This window comes from Silene latifolia, chromosome 5 (assembly GCF_048544455.1).
Source record: "Silene latifolia isolate original U9 population chromosome 5, ASM4854445v1, whole genome shotgun sequence".
NCBI lineage: Eukaryota > Viridiplantae > Streptophyta > Magnoliopsida > Caryophyllales > Caryophyllaceae > Silene > Silene latifolia.
Window position 1 is genome coordinate 34,049,094 of NC_133530.1, and position 14,908 is coordinate 34,064,001.

The 14,908-nt window shown below is 37.9% G+C and overlaps 2 protein-coding genes across 2 annotated transcripts; one reads left to right on the plus strand and one right to left on the minus strand.

Moving 5' to 3' along the window:
- Positions 1-445: 445 nt before the first annotated feature.
- On the plus strand, positions 446-6,508 carry LOC141657234 (pentatricopeptide repeat-containing protein At2g41720). Its single transcript, XM_074464390.1, has 10 exons — positions 446-1,002; positions 2,376-2,548; positions 2,662-2,767; positions 3,726-4,835; positions 4,914-5,019; positions 5,125-5,329; positions 5,482-5,614; positions 5,690-5,794; positions 5,989-6,109; positions 6,210-6,508. Exons 1-10 carry the CDS (start codon positions 565-567, stop codon positions 6,272-6,274), a joined length of 2,562 nt encoding a protein of 853 aa, XP_074320491.1. The 5' UTR covers positions 446-564; the 3' UTR covers positions 6,275-6,508.
- On the minus strand, positions 6,475-10,645 carry LOC141657235 (AP2-like ethylene-responsive transcription factor At2g41710). The gene is made up of 9 exons (XM_074464391.1): positions 10,332-10,645; positions 8,998-9,080; positions 8,804-8,812; positions 8,636-8,724; positions 8,400-8,473; positions 8,254-8,304; positions 7,868-7,932; positions 7,141-7,745; positions 6,475-6,976 (listed from the first exon to the last, which is right to left on the minus strand). Exons 1-9 carry the CDS (start codon positions 10,541-10,543, stop codon positions 6,920-6,922), a joined length of 1,245 nt encoding a protein of 414 aa, XP_074320492.1. The 5' UTR covers positions 10,544-10,645; the 3' UTR covers positions 6,475-6,919.
- Between the last annotated feature and the right edge of the window lie 4,263 nt (positions 10,646-14,908).

The following is a 14,908-nucleotide window of genomic DNA, read 5'->3' on the forward strand; positions in this document are numbered from 1 at the left end:
GGGAAAAACAGGCAAAATGTGTTAGATTGAGTAGATTGGTGTGTTGGATTTAGCAATTACGTTTTTTAATTGTTCCACCAATATAATTTGGACACATATGAGGTCACAAAAGTGGTCAATTTTGTTCAAGTATGATCACAAATTGACCTTTTTATTGTATTTTGTCACAAATTCACACATTTGATCACCAATTAATTAGCTTAATTAACCATGACCAAGCAAGGTCATGACCAAGCAATAGACCTTACTTGAGGATGATTAGGAGGAGAGCAATTTCAATGAGAGTGTAGTTTCAGTTTTGACATTGACCTCATTTTGAATAATAACTTTATTTTTGAGTTCCATTTTAGTGAAAAAAAATTCAAATTACTACCTACTTGTGTGAATCTATGCTTCCTATGAACAGTCATTTAATTTTTAACACTATGCTCAAAAATATGTCTAAAACCCAGAATATTACAGCACTACCTATCCTGGCTACAGCTACTACCAAATTCAGAAATTCAGAAGAGCAGAGAGGAGAGGAGGGTTTATCTGTGCAATAACACACCTATCATCTCTCAGATGACACTTCTCACCCACCAAATTCAATCTCCATTACCTTCAAATCACTCCTCAAATCTCCATTTCCACCCTAAACCCACTAATTTCCTCACATTCCCTTCAAAACCCAGTTCCAGAAACCCTCCAAAGTTCAAAACTTGCAGCATTAACTGTCAAAAATCAACCAAAAACCCAGAAAAATGGGAGAGAAAGAAGCAAGTTCATGTGGATTATGATAAAGGAGAGCATCACGTGACTGAGCACGTGAGTGGGTTTAGGAAGGAAGATATTCCTAGGAGGTATAGGATTAAGGTTCAAGCTGATAAGTTTCAGAAAGACTGGGCTCTTTCTCAAGTTGTTCAGAAGATTATGGCTCCTGATGTTGGTGATGATATTGAAGGTGTTTTGAATCATTGGGTTGGAAGGTTTTCTAAGAAGAATTATGCCCTTCTTATAAAGGTTTCATCTTTGTTACTTGCTCTCATCTCTTTTTGTTTAATTTGAGACCATTTTAAGTTATAGACGGTCTTGTTCCATGATATGTGGTTCGTTTAATGCTAGCTATAATGACCATGTTGTAAGGTAAAAGACGGTCTTAAGCAAGACAAACTCGTTTGCTTACATAGTTATTGAATTATCGTTTTGTTAGGTATAAATTGGGAATAGAAGCCTGAGTGTGTTTTCCTGCTGTTTTTGCTACTAAATTGTGCTGTCACTGAAGTGGGGAGGGATTTGCTATGTGGGTTTTAGCTTTAAACAGTGATGTTTACTTCTGAGTAATTTAGATAAAGGGGAGAACTTTGATAAGCCAGCGAATGGCATATCAGGAGTTGTTGTTAAGGAGCCGAAATTTTTCTGAGGGGCGAACTAGTAATGCAACTAGGTAAACTAGAAAAAAGTTGTGAATTTGTATGAAAAGTTTCAAAATTTGCACTGATTAGGGGGCAACCACCCATGCTAGCCCCCTTCAGTTCCGCCACTAAAGCTAGACAGTCTCACTGTGATACTATGTGAGTTTTTGATGTAATAAGGGTGTGGTTCTTGTAAGGTGTTAGGTTATAAGGAAATGTGGATGGCTATTATGTTAAATGTGGAAGGGTAATGATGATTAGAGTACAGCATATTAGGCTCGTATCAGTCGTATGGGTGGTCATGCGTCCTGTACACTCTCAGGCCACGTTTATGTATACGGACTCTTGGTATCATATTTAGTACTCCTTTCGTTCTGGTCATTTGTTTACCTATTCTATCTTGGGGTGTTACAGTCAATTGTTTACCTTTCTATTTTGGGAATGCCTATGATGGGCAATTTGCTCCTCCACACTCAATTTGGTCCACTTGTCATCCAATAATTGGCCGCCTCCTCTTTCCTTGGTCATTGTGCCAAAACCAAAGGTAAACAAATGACCGGGACGGAGGGAGTAAATGAGAGGCCAGTTGTAGTTGTAGGGTCAGCTGTATCTGATGATCAGATTTGGACGAAACAAGTGTAGGAAACTTGGTGGAGTAAGACCTTATAAGCCAGGCTGCTTGGGCAAAGCGGCTCTATTATGTTTTAAATCTAGTACTCTGCATCTTGACAAAATGCACTCTTTATTGTTGTTCAATGGCCACTAGTGAAGCTCAGGCTCTTCTTTAAGGGGATTGAGTTTTGCTCACAAACTTCATGAACTCGCAGGAAAATCTTCCCTCTCAAGTTTCAGCAACATTAGATATATTAGCTTAGATGTTACGATGTAGATTAATTGAGCGGTTTGTGTGCCTATAGCAATAATGCAATAATCTGTCTTCTGATTATGACCTGTGATATTGGTACAATGGACTGATTGTAGGAGCTAACTCAGTCGGGTTCAATTGAGCATTCAGTTGATGTCTTCCGGTGGATGAAAAATCAGAAGAATTATACTGCAAGGACTGACATCTACAATATGATGATCAGGCTGCATGCCAGGCATAATCGTGTAGACCAGGCACGTGGCTTGTTTTTTGAGATGCAAGAGTGGAAGTAAGTAAACTTTGATATATATTGCAGCGTAATAGTGTCTTTTTTTTCCTTTATTTCCAGGTGAATGCTGTATGCTGATATGCTTTTTTTAAATCTACTTTTATCTGATCCAGATGCAAACCAAATGCAGAAACTTACAATGCTCTCATCAATGCACATGGACGAGCTGGTCAATGGCGTTGGGCGATGAACATAATGGAAGATATGCTCCGTGCGGCAGTGTGTATTTCAACTTTCTTGCCTTTTAAATTACTAAAATGTTTTATGTAGGATTCTTTTTATATTTTTTGCATCATTCTTAGCCGTCAACCCATCACTAGAAAAAGAGCGTTGTCTTAGTTCAACAGCTTGGTGCTTTTATATATATATATATTTTCTCCTAATTGAAAAAAAGGTTCAAACTTACTTTATGGCTAGTCTCATCTCTTCGTCTTATTTCCATGAGTGTGCAACTTCTTCTAGCTGGGAAGTAGAGATAGTGGTCAGCCGCCTTTCCATCCCCCTGTGGGGACAGATAATGACATTTTTACCCATTTTCTCGTGGTTTTTAAACAAAAAATAGCCCCTGTCAATAGGAATGTCAACTAGGATGGGGGTGGCAAGGGTCCCCACGCCCCTATCTACCAAGAATTTGTCCTTCATCACAGCTTCGTTTACCCATAGTTAGTATATTTTGCAGCCTTATTCACGACCCATAGTAAGTATATTTTGCGGTTGAAGTTAGATTCATTGCTGGTCATCACTTTCAGAATATGTGTTAGGCCTTGTAATCAACTGTTCTGGAAGTTTCCAATGCACAGAGGTAGAAGAAGATAATTTGCAGTTGTGCATTAAAGCTTTTCAACCACGGTCCCATCGATAAGACGTGTATAATGATGTTAGTTTCAGTCTAATGCAATTCTCAGTTCATCTGCATCTAAAAGGGACTATGAGCATTCCAGTCGTCTAGCGATTTTTATCAGATACTCCCTCCATCCCAATCATTTGTTTAACTTTGATTAAAATACCTCACAAAATATAAAAAAAAAGGTAAACAATTGAGTGGGACAAAGGGACTATTTCCATATGTCTGCCAACTCTGTAGTGTACTATGTTTTTTTTTTTTTTTATAGAAAACGAATCTGTTACATTTTTTATGGCACAGGAGTATGTTATTGAAACTTAAACATTGCTGCAGATCCCGCCTAGTCGAATTACATATAACAACTTGATAAATGCTTGTGGATCTAGTGGAAATTGGAGAGAGGCTCTCAAAATCTGCAAACACATGACTGACAATGGAATTGGGCCTGATCTGTTTACTCACAACATTATTCTTTGTGCCTACAAAACTGGTGCTCAGTATTCTAAGGCTTTGTCCTATTTTGAACTTATGGAAGGGACAAAAATACGACCGAATACTACTACACTTAACATAAGAATATACTGCCTAGTAAAGCTTGGGCGGTATGAGGAAGCTGTTGATGTTTTTAACTCAATGAGGCAAATGAAGTCAGAGTGTAAGCCTGATGTTGTGACATATACTAGCATCATGCACATGTACTCAATCCGTGGGGAAATCGAGAACTGCAAGGCAGTATTTTACACAATGCTTGCAGAAGGTCTTACACCCAATATTGTTGCCTATAATGCTCTTCTAGGTGCATATGCTTCTCTTGGAATGAACGAGGAAGCTCTAAAAGTCTTTAATGAGATCAAGCAAAGTGGTCTTCGCCCGGATATTGTGTCTTATACATCTCTACTTAATGCATATGGAAGGTCACAACAACCTGATGAGGCCAGGGAGATATTTGACTTGATGAAGCAACAAAAATGCAAGCCAAATGTAATTAGCTATAATGCACTAATGGATGCCTATGGTTCTAATGGCCGTCTTGCTAAAGCTGTGGAAGTGTTACATGAAATGGAAAGTGAGGGGATTCAACCAAATGTCGTCTCAATATCTACTCTTCTGGCATCTTGCAGTCGATGTAGTGAGAATGTTAAAATTGATTCGATACTTTCAGCAGCTGATCAGCGAGGTATCCAGTTAAATCTAGTTGCATATAACACGGCAATTGGAAGTTATATGAATGTTGGGGAATATGACAAAGCTTTAGGTGTGTACAAAACTATGAGAGGGAAGAAAGTCAAGCCTGATTCGGTCACATATAATGTGTTGATAACTGGTTGTTGTAAGATGTCAAAGTATGATCAGGCTATTGAATTTCTGGAGGAGATGACAAAGTTGAAGATCCCTATTTCTAAAGAGGTGTACTCATCAGCGATCAGTGCCTTTAGTAAGCAGGCAAGAGCCTTTGAAGATCCTGCTTCTTGAGCTTGCTTTTATGGTTATAGATCTAACATGTATCTCTGTCCCTTTCAGGGACGAGTTGCCGATGCAGAATCTACGTTTGCTAGAATGAAGGAAGCTGGCTGTCAGCCTGATGTCATTACCTATACTAAAATGATACACACTTACAGTGAAGCAGGTATTGTTGATATACAAAGCTCTGACATCATTATGACATTATATTCTTGAAGGGGCGCACGCCCTCCAATCTGATTGCTAAATTAACTTGGACTGATGGCTGTAGGAAAATGGGAAAAGGCCTATGAAATATTTGAGGAGATGGAAGCAAATAACATCCAACCTGATATAATTGCTTGTTCGGCTCTCATGAGAGCCTTTAACACTGGAAGTCAACCAGCCGAAGTTTTGAATATGCTCACGTATATGAGAACACATGATATTCCTGTTACTGATGCTGTATACTTCGAGGTCATATCAGCCTGTACCTTGTAAGTTTGAGAATACATTCCGAAAATTTCATTGGTTGCCACCTTGTGTTAATTAGCTTGGTGACTCTTCTTTCCAGCTTATTTGTTTTGCTGCTCATTATGACTTATATAATGCACTGTTGCTAAGTGGAAATATGAAATTGTGCATGCAGGCTTCGTGATTGGAAGACGGCGTTGGAAGTGATTAAAGAAATGGAACCGTCACTTCATAAACTTTCGATAGGGTTTTTGAATCATTTGCTGCATTTCCTAGGAAAATGTGGTAAAATAGAGAATATGATGAAGGTAAGTTTACAAGGGTGGCCTTCCAAATTTTTCACTAGTGATTCACACTCTTTTCTGACAGTCTTCAACATGCAGTTGTTTCTTAAGATCGCGGCGTCAGGTGCAGAGATCAACGATGTTACTTATTCTATTTTGTTAAATAATCTTTTGGCTGCTGGTAATTGGAGAAAGTATATTGAGGTATTTTCGTCATTTCATCAATTCATGTCTATGTTAACATGAATCCCCCTTCCTCCGGCCCCCACAAATAAAGAGTATATATGCACGTCCGATAATTCCCTCATGCAACGTTTAATGATGTGTTGGTGATTGCTGCCCCTTTTTCCTTACTGTGTACTGTAGTATCTAACATATTCTTACAAATGATGTTGCAGGTATTGCAGTGGATGGAAGACGCAGGAATACAACCATCAGTTGAAAAGTACCGAAATGTGTTGTTCTTTGCTCAAAGAAGTGGTGGCGCTGACCTTGTTGCTATCATCCAAGACCGTATTGGTACTCCCTATACTAGTGTTATTCCATTGATATTCTATTTCTCATTTAGTTTTACTTAGCCCCTATTGTTTATCATTTCTCACCGATAGTCTCTTTACAGATTCCTTGAAAAGCATGCCTGCCGATTTAGTTTTCCGAAACAAGCTCTGCAGATCTCCGCTTTAAGCCTCTGAATTGACGGACGGGACAATCATGTGAACTTCAACTTGAGATTTGGTTTTTGCTAGATAGCCGAAGCTTTGTGAAGAGTATATGGTGGTATTTTTGTATATCGTCAGCTGATAGGAAGTGCGGAGTATATGGTTGTAACTCGTATACCATCAGCTTACATATATGCTAATTTTGTATGGTGTATGAATTTTCAAGAATTTAACTAATCAATAGCGCTATGTTCGTGCATTCTTGACTACTACTACATCCTCTTACAAATTCAGTATGTTCTTGGTCCTAATCATGCTAATATATACAGTAATTAACAAAAAGATGTACTCCGTATTTGTTACAAATTCAGTATGTTCTTAATCATGCTCTTATCTGATTAACAAAAAGGCGTAATCCATATTTTTTTTGTTTTAAAAAAAACGGTGCTGTATTTTAGGAAGAAGTGCTCATGACTACATATATATTAACAAGCAAAACACAACTTCGAGAAATCTGGAAGCCTAACAGATTAGCCAGTGGGAGTTTGGAGAGGGAAACATTTTTGCCTCCCGTCACCCCTACGCTTTCAACTCATAATTTTGCAGAGGAACAAGCTTGACCGGCTTGTCTAGTTTGACGAGAGTTTTTTCCGAACCATAGTGGATCCTATCATCCTTCTTCTTGCCTAAAGAAGCTATAAGTGGAGCTGCTCTCAGTTTTGGTAACCTGCAACAACGCGCAGTTTAGAAATCACGCAGAGCAATGCATGTTTATAGCACTATTAAGCTATGGATGATGGTAAGTTCACGTATTCATAAGCTAACATGAATATACAACATACGAAAGGACGAAAACAATTAACAAAGCAGTAGCAAAGTGTATACACCAACCTCAGAAGCCCGAGAAGGTGCTATAGGCAAAACCGGCATCAAAGATGTCCACAAGATAGGGTCGCCTAAAGGATCAATCGTGTTATAGTTTGTCAAAAGGGGTGCAGTCAGCAAAGTAGACAAAGGAAACATGCTCTTTTGGAGAGGCAATCCACCAAGTCCAAGCGTGGACCCCATTCTCTCAACTCCAGCGTCATCAATTTGCGTCTGAACTGCCTTGCCATGGTCAATCTTGCTAACATGACTTTTGTTCTCCTTTTCATCGTTATCATTTGCTGTTTCCTGTGCTTTAGATGCTCTATCTTGCATGTTCTTGAAAGCCGCAGATCTTGACAAGATTTTCAAAGCAGAGTTAGCCGAGCTTTTACTTTTCTGCGATTCATAAGAAGTTCCCAACTGTGGCATCTGGTATGGCTCTGTGGGTTGAATTCCCCGTTCCAGAGATTTCAGCTCATTCGTGGCATCTTCAGTGCTACTATGCTTTACGTCTGACGGCCGAGTTTTGTTTGGACCCCACCATTTGATGTAGCCTGTCAAATCAATTTTTCTTTCTATGGGAAAACCGCCAGGGTATTCACTCTCTGCTGCTGCGACTTCTCCCTTACCTTAGAAACGGAGCCAATGGTCCACGTTAGACTAAAACAGTTAGACTGTTGGGAGTGTGGAACTGAACACTACAACTCTACAACCATATTAGTGAAGACAATAACATAGAGCAGCATTGTACCATAAGTAATGCCTTGGAGGTATTCAGTTCCAGTAATACGTCCTAGCGATGGCTCCCATCGCCCACTGAATTACACAATAAAAACGTTCAAACTTGAATCAGAAATTTAAAAACCAGAAATGGGTAACTATAACCTCAGGCCAAGGCAAAACTTGAACACTAAGTGCTACAACATTTGTACAAATGGTTGAGCTTAATACTCAATTCACCATAAGGTCACAGAATGGAACTTGAATACCCATCCAATGACGGAATTATATTTTTGTACAGATGCATGTCAAGGCTGAATCTTAAACAATTTAATACACCGTAGCTTGTATTATAAATTACTCATTAGTCAAAATCACGTGGAATCGAGAAAGGGCAAATCGGCAGGGCATACATACCTTGAAAGTGCACGATATTTAGCTATACCTCTCGAGAAGCCACTGCTTTTTCTGAATGAAGCACATAAGAAAACAAAAAAAAGTTCAACCTCAAATTGTGTGTTTAACAGAGAAAAGGAAAGAGGTGAAAAATCCGCTAGTATTACCTCCTTAGTGATGCAAGGTATTCCTCCCTAGAGACATTTTGCATTTCTTCTACATCTCTACTATAATCCGTGACCTGCATCACACTACCAGCACTAATTAATTTCTACAAGAGCCAAATTATATACACGTATCGACTATGTGCATTCCAAAAATTCACTGTAGAATGATTACAGGCTGGAATTTGAAAACTCAATAAGAAGTTTTAAGTAAAAAAATTAGGGCTTTGGCGCCTCACAGGAAAATTGATGAGAGTCCCTGGACCCCAGTACTTCAAAGCAGCAAGATCATAAGCTCTAGCAGCAGCTTCTTCGTCGTCATAAGCCCCTATGATCATTATAATAACTTGTTAGTGAAAATAGTCAATTCATTGAAACCAGTCGAATTAAAGGCGCTTTAGACTCACCCAAATAAACTGGAAGAGGTGGATTAAGCGTCCATCAGCACATTGGCATGAGCATCAAGCATACAGAAAGAAAAAACATGTCATTTGCCTGTTTACCCTTCAAATTCAGCTAAAATAACAAGAAGCATAAATGCTGACAGTCGAAGAAAGAATAGAGAGAAAGAGAGAGAGAGTCAGAGAAGGGTGAAAAACACCTTGTTTGCCCTTTTTATTCTGATTTGGATTCCAAGTACTTTTATCCCAAAGGTGAGCTTCATAGCGACCGGTCCATCTATGTCTGTTTATGACACAAATGCCATTGTTATTTTCCAGTCAATAATCACATTCCTACTCATACTAGCTCATTGCTCATATTACTTCTCTACGACTACTTCCAGGAAGGGGTTTGGGTTTCATATATCCACTTATCTGGTTTAGCTTTTTACCCCTTATATATACAAGTGCTTGATTTTGACAAGCATAGAGCTGTCTAGTGTCTACATCTACTGATGAAACATACTTATCCTGCTTTCAACGCTAACCTACCAAGTTCACTATAATGTTACTTAAAGCTCATAAAATCATAAAACATTGCGACTACTGAATCGCGGTTCCTTACTAATACTATAAAAGCTGTATACATATGACATGTTTACCATCGGATTCATTTCACCGTATTTTCCAAAGGCTACTTTCAGCCCTCCCTTTTCGGGGACTATAGTTCTTCTTTGACATCTCACTTGGCATTCCAACACTAAATGAGGTCACGATGCTTGAAACTCCGTTTTTCACCTAAATTTAGTGATCCATGTTAGAGTAACAAAGCTACAGTCGCAACTCTTCACCCATTATAATCACCTCAATGAAACCCCGCCGTTCAAGTCACATTCTCATCCCATTTTCAAAACATTAACACCTAGTACTTGGAAATATATATCCCCTAATTACACAAACTACCTGAAAACTACTCTATCAAAACCTTAAATTCCTCCCAAACAATTGCTCCCTCCATCCCAATCATTTATTTATATTCTCTGTCACAAGTATTTTAATCAAAGGTAAACAAATGATTGAGACAGAGCGAGTACAAAATAGTATCATGCTCATCTCAAGGAATGCATACCATCCGAGCCTCCCTAAACCCTCGAACGAAGCTCATGAGGTACTTCATCTCTGAACTAAAATTACTCTTACAACTCTAAAACTAGAGTGCTAGCTAAACTAACCAAAGTATAAAGCAGAACAGTCAATCTCAAAACCAACAACATAACAACTCAAACAAACCATTCCAAAACAGTGGCGGAATCAGGATTTATCGTAACAGCTTAAAAATTTAAACAACAACAAAAGTAACATAAAGTTCATATTTTTGGGCTGATCGCCTCTGGCCAACAACATTTCAACTCATACAAAGCACTCTAGTGGCGCCGTGGCGGAACCATGATTTATAGTTGCGGAGCAAAAACTTCCAAATAAATAAATGAAATACTAATGGTAAATAAGTTTCGATTTTTTGGGGAGCGAGTGTCCCTGCTAGCCCTGTAATTACCTGGTAACGCCGCGGTAAATGGAACTACGTTTACCAGCAGTACAAGGAGGCATTTTACTGATCCTTTCCTTAGCAGTAGACCCACCTCTATCTCTCCTCATCTTTTTTACCATTAACACTCCAGTATTACTCTCCCTATTATTACTGGGGTTATTCTTCTCCGCCATGGCCGCCGCCGCGGTAACTTCTCCGCTAGAGGTGGACGCCATCATTCACAACGGTAACAAATAGTGCAGAGGAAAAATGATAGAGGTGAAAGTGGGGAAGTAGGAGGAGGAAAGTTAAAAAGGGACCCTCAACGGCTAAATATGATGGTAACAGGGTTAATTTCGTCTTTTGTTGTTTTTGAACTGTGTGTGAAATTGTCAGGGGTTTCTGACTGTGGGTGACCCCTTATCACGTGAGGAGTATCTACATACAGTTGATTCACTGTTTTCTGCCTAATTGTGTACATTTGGCCCTTTCTACCGCAAACGACATTTTTTTGATGAATTCTTCGTCACAAATATCCAATTGTACCATAAGTATTGTACAACAGTTCCAAGACTATACAACTGGATGTACTATCCAATTGTACTATTGTACATCCAAGGGTATTATTTTAGTACTTTTTCAAATACTTTTACAAAAAAAAAATTAACGTAATCTAATTTTCAATTCAATCCCTCTTCTCTCCTCTGACTGCTTCTATATTTTTCTAACTCCTCTCCATCTTCCTCCATCATCCAACTAATGAATCATATTCTCCCTTAAATTATTATAATTAAATAATTAATTGACTATGCGGAACAAATCATATGACATGAAAGGAATTTTTTTATCCAAAATTTATAATGCATGAAAATAGTTGAAACTCGTATTTTTTTTACATTAGCTCGTATTCTTATCTTTATAACTCGTATTCTAATTTGCTCGTATTTTAAAGCTCTTGATCCTTTTAAGCTCGTATTCTTTTTACATTAACTCGTATTCTTATCTTAATAGTTCGTATTCTTATGTGCTCGTATTTTTAAGCTCATGTTCTTTTATTTTAGCTCGTATTCTTATCTTAATAGCTCGTATTCTTATGTGCTCGTTTTTTTAAGTTCGTGATCCTTTTAAGCTCGTATTCTTTTTACATTAGCTCGTATTCTTATCTTAATAGCTCGTATTCTTAGGTGCTCGTATTTTTTAGTTCGTATTCTTTTAATAATAGTTCGTATGATTGGTGTAGAAATTTACCTCAAAGTATTGTTAGATGCATTTTTCCGATGATATAAATTGCTTCTCGTTCACGAAATATTGTTAAATGTGTTTTTCCTCCTTGATGATGATGATGTAAATTGCTTTTCTTTCACCATTTTAGAATCAAAATTATGGAGAAAAGAAATTTGTCGACTGTCGTTTAAGAGAAATTTAGAGAAGGGAAAGAAAAGGGGTTGTCGACTGAAGAGAAATCAGAATTAGGGAAAAAGGAGATGCGTAGAATTTATTGTTATTTTTATTGGGCTTAGTTATATATATGGGCCCGTTGTACAATGCTACTGTACAACACGATGTAGGATCCTATTTGTGATTGTCCAACCAAGATATAAGAATCTGAGCTTATATATATTTTTTCTGAGCTAATTCAAAATTCATGTTTTTAATGTGTAAATAAATGAGTTCAATACTTTTTAATAAAACTCATACTCCCTCATATTCTAGATAACTGTCTCATTGTGGAGATGACACAAGAATTAAGAAAGTGAGTTTAGACCACACAAAACGGGCAATGGACAGTTATGTAAATAGATGGAAATGAAATTGAATTTGGACCACACAACACTTACCAAAAATAGACAATGGGACAGTTACCTGACTAGACGGAAATTGACAATGGGACGGTTATCTGGAATAGGAAGGAGTATTATTTAACATAAAGCTCGGATACTTTATCACAAAGCTCGAATTCTACACCGTACAACATATACAACTGGTTGTATAATCCATGAATTGATTCTTCGTGTGATTTTTCCAATTTCTTTTGGATTTTTTTCTACAGCGGTCGGTTTTAAACTTGTGCTTTGTTAGATTGTTGTATGTTTTGTAATGTTTGTGTATTTTATTTAGAATTTTTTTTTGAAAGAAAGTATCAATTCATTAATAAATAGTCATACAACATCATGGGTCAAATTTGACCGGATACAAATCGATTTGTTAAGATTATAGGGGAGGGAGTATTTCATAATAAAGGAATTGTGTTATTGATGGTTGTTAATCTTATGATAAGAATACATGTATTTATAAGCCGAAATCCAAACCCTAATACAGTAAACCTTAATGGAAGCCGGCCCTAATAGGCCTAATATCCTAATACCCTCCCGCAATCGTAAAGGCAGTACGCAGTACGAACTTTACGATTAGAGAAATACAAAGAAAAAATATAAAAAGAAAAAAAATGAAATCTTCAATCTTCATCTTTTTCGATCTTCATCAAACCATCTTCGTCTTCGAAAAGTGGTAAGATAACGAGTATAAAGACTCGATAGAAATTTCTTCGAACAAGAACGTTAAGTTTTTCGGACTTGTCGAAAGTATGAGTGATGCGTGTCCTAAATATGATGTTTTACACCCTATTTTACACGCATTTCAGAGCTCAATTATGTAGTTTATGCTACTATTTTCCCTATTTCCGTCTACTTTCGTGTTTTTGTGTAATATTGCAGAAATGGGAAGAGTGCAGCGGAAAATGAGCTGAATCCGTCCCCGAGTACTAGGTATAGGACATGACGTGAAATAAAGACTTGGGAAGCGAACTTGGTGCGCGTATCAAGGCCCGAAAGACAAATTTACGAGGCTTTTGGAGCAAAGTACCTGTTGAAGCAGTCGATCGACTGGTGCCCTTAGTCGATCGACCAGAGCACGATTTTTAAATCAGATCAGAAGCTACTGTGCAGCGAAGCTTGGTCGATCGACTGGTCCTAGTGGTCGATCGACCACACAGCGACTCTGACGCAAATTAAAGACGAGAGTTAGAAGCCCAATTGTAATTAGGTTTTTAGGAATAAGAGTCACGCTATACTCCTATATAACGTGAACCTATGTTTCAGAAGAGGCATCGAAAATTTAGGATTCAATATCAAGTTTTTAGCATCAGATTTCATTTAGTTAATAAACATTCAATATAATTAGCTTTATTTTCGTCAATAAAGTTCGTGCTTTCGGATTCTTCTTCCTGCTTTCATTCGGTAATTCTGATTCCTTGATTTCAGTTTGCTTTTATTCATTCATAGATTAGGATTGCATAGAGTAGTTTCCCAAAGCCTTATTTCGTTTATGCATCTTATTTGCTTAGTTTGTTTAATCATGCATCAAATTTCGTTAATTGTTAATTTCGTTGTTGTTATAAATTCTATCATGAGTAGCTAAACCCTTCGTGCTAAGATGTAGGGGACCTGTAGTGTAGGCGGCGTAGAATTCGTAAACCTGAATCGAGTCTTGGTCGATCGACCGGCTTAGATGGTCGATCGACCGCCTCACGTAAGATCAACTCCGTTTTAATTGATTAAATTGCTTAATTTGACAAATCTAGTGTACGCGACTAGTTGAATACTTAGTAATTAACTGACCCATTAGATCGAAAGATAGGAGAGGGAATTAGACTACCAATTGAAACGACTAAATTATACTGAGATCGAAAGATAGGTAAAATTTAGGCTTTTAAGAATCACTTTTCAGGGCGAGAGTCAGTACTAGTGATACTTAGGGACCCGTAGCTGCGAATGATCTTCGCTTCGCGGGAAGAAAAAAAACCACCGAAAGGAAGCACCCGAATTTATGGAAAGCAACTTCTTATTTTCCCGTCTTACGTGATTATTTCAGACTTACCTAGGATATTGCCATCGAAACTACAGTGAACCGACCATCTTAGCATCCTTTTAATATTTGATTTCATCTATTTTCTTTAATTGCTCATTTATTTGCTTTAGTTTAGTTTTAATTTTATTGCTTTTAGTTATAGAATCATTCAAATCAAACGCCCCAAAACTGTTACTTTAGACTTAAATTAGACAACTTTAAATTGCTTGCCTCCTTGTGGTTCGACCCTGACTGCCACTATCTATAGTAGTAGTTTGAATTATAAATTTTATTTTTGATACTCTACGACGGTATCAAATTTTGGCGCCGTTGCCGGGGAGACAATTGTTTAATTTTTAGTTGTTTTTATTTTAGTCTTTTTCTTGGTTTAAGGGACATCTGTTCCTTAAACTGGTCTCACACTCTACTTGTAGTTTCCTCTTATGCGCATGTCACAGGGTGGTGAATTACTACCGCTAGATCTTGAGATCGAGAAGACTTTGCGTGAGTTGAGACGATCATCTAGAGTATTGCCGACAGAGGAAGAGCTGAGTACTCTGTCCAGTTATTACAAGAACGAGTTATTTGAGGAGGATCCACCTTCATCTCCTATTTCTACTTCTTCAGCTGAGACCGTTACTTCTCCAGATATGGCTGAAGAAGCAAGTATAGCCAGTCACTCCGAGCCAAAAGCTGAGAATCTCTATAAGGGATTCGCGTTGCCAGCCGGGATGGATAGAAAATTCGAAGCGAAACCG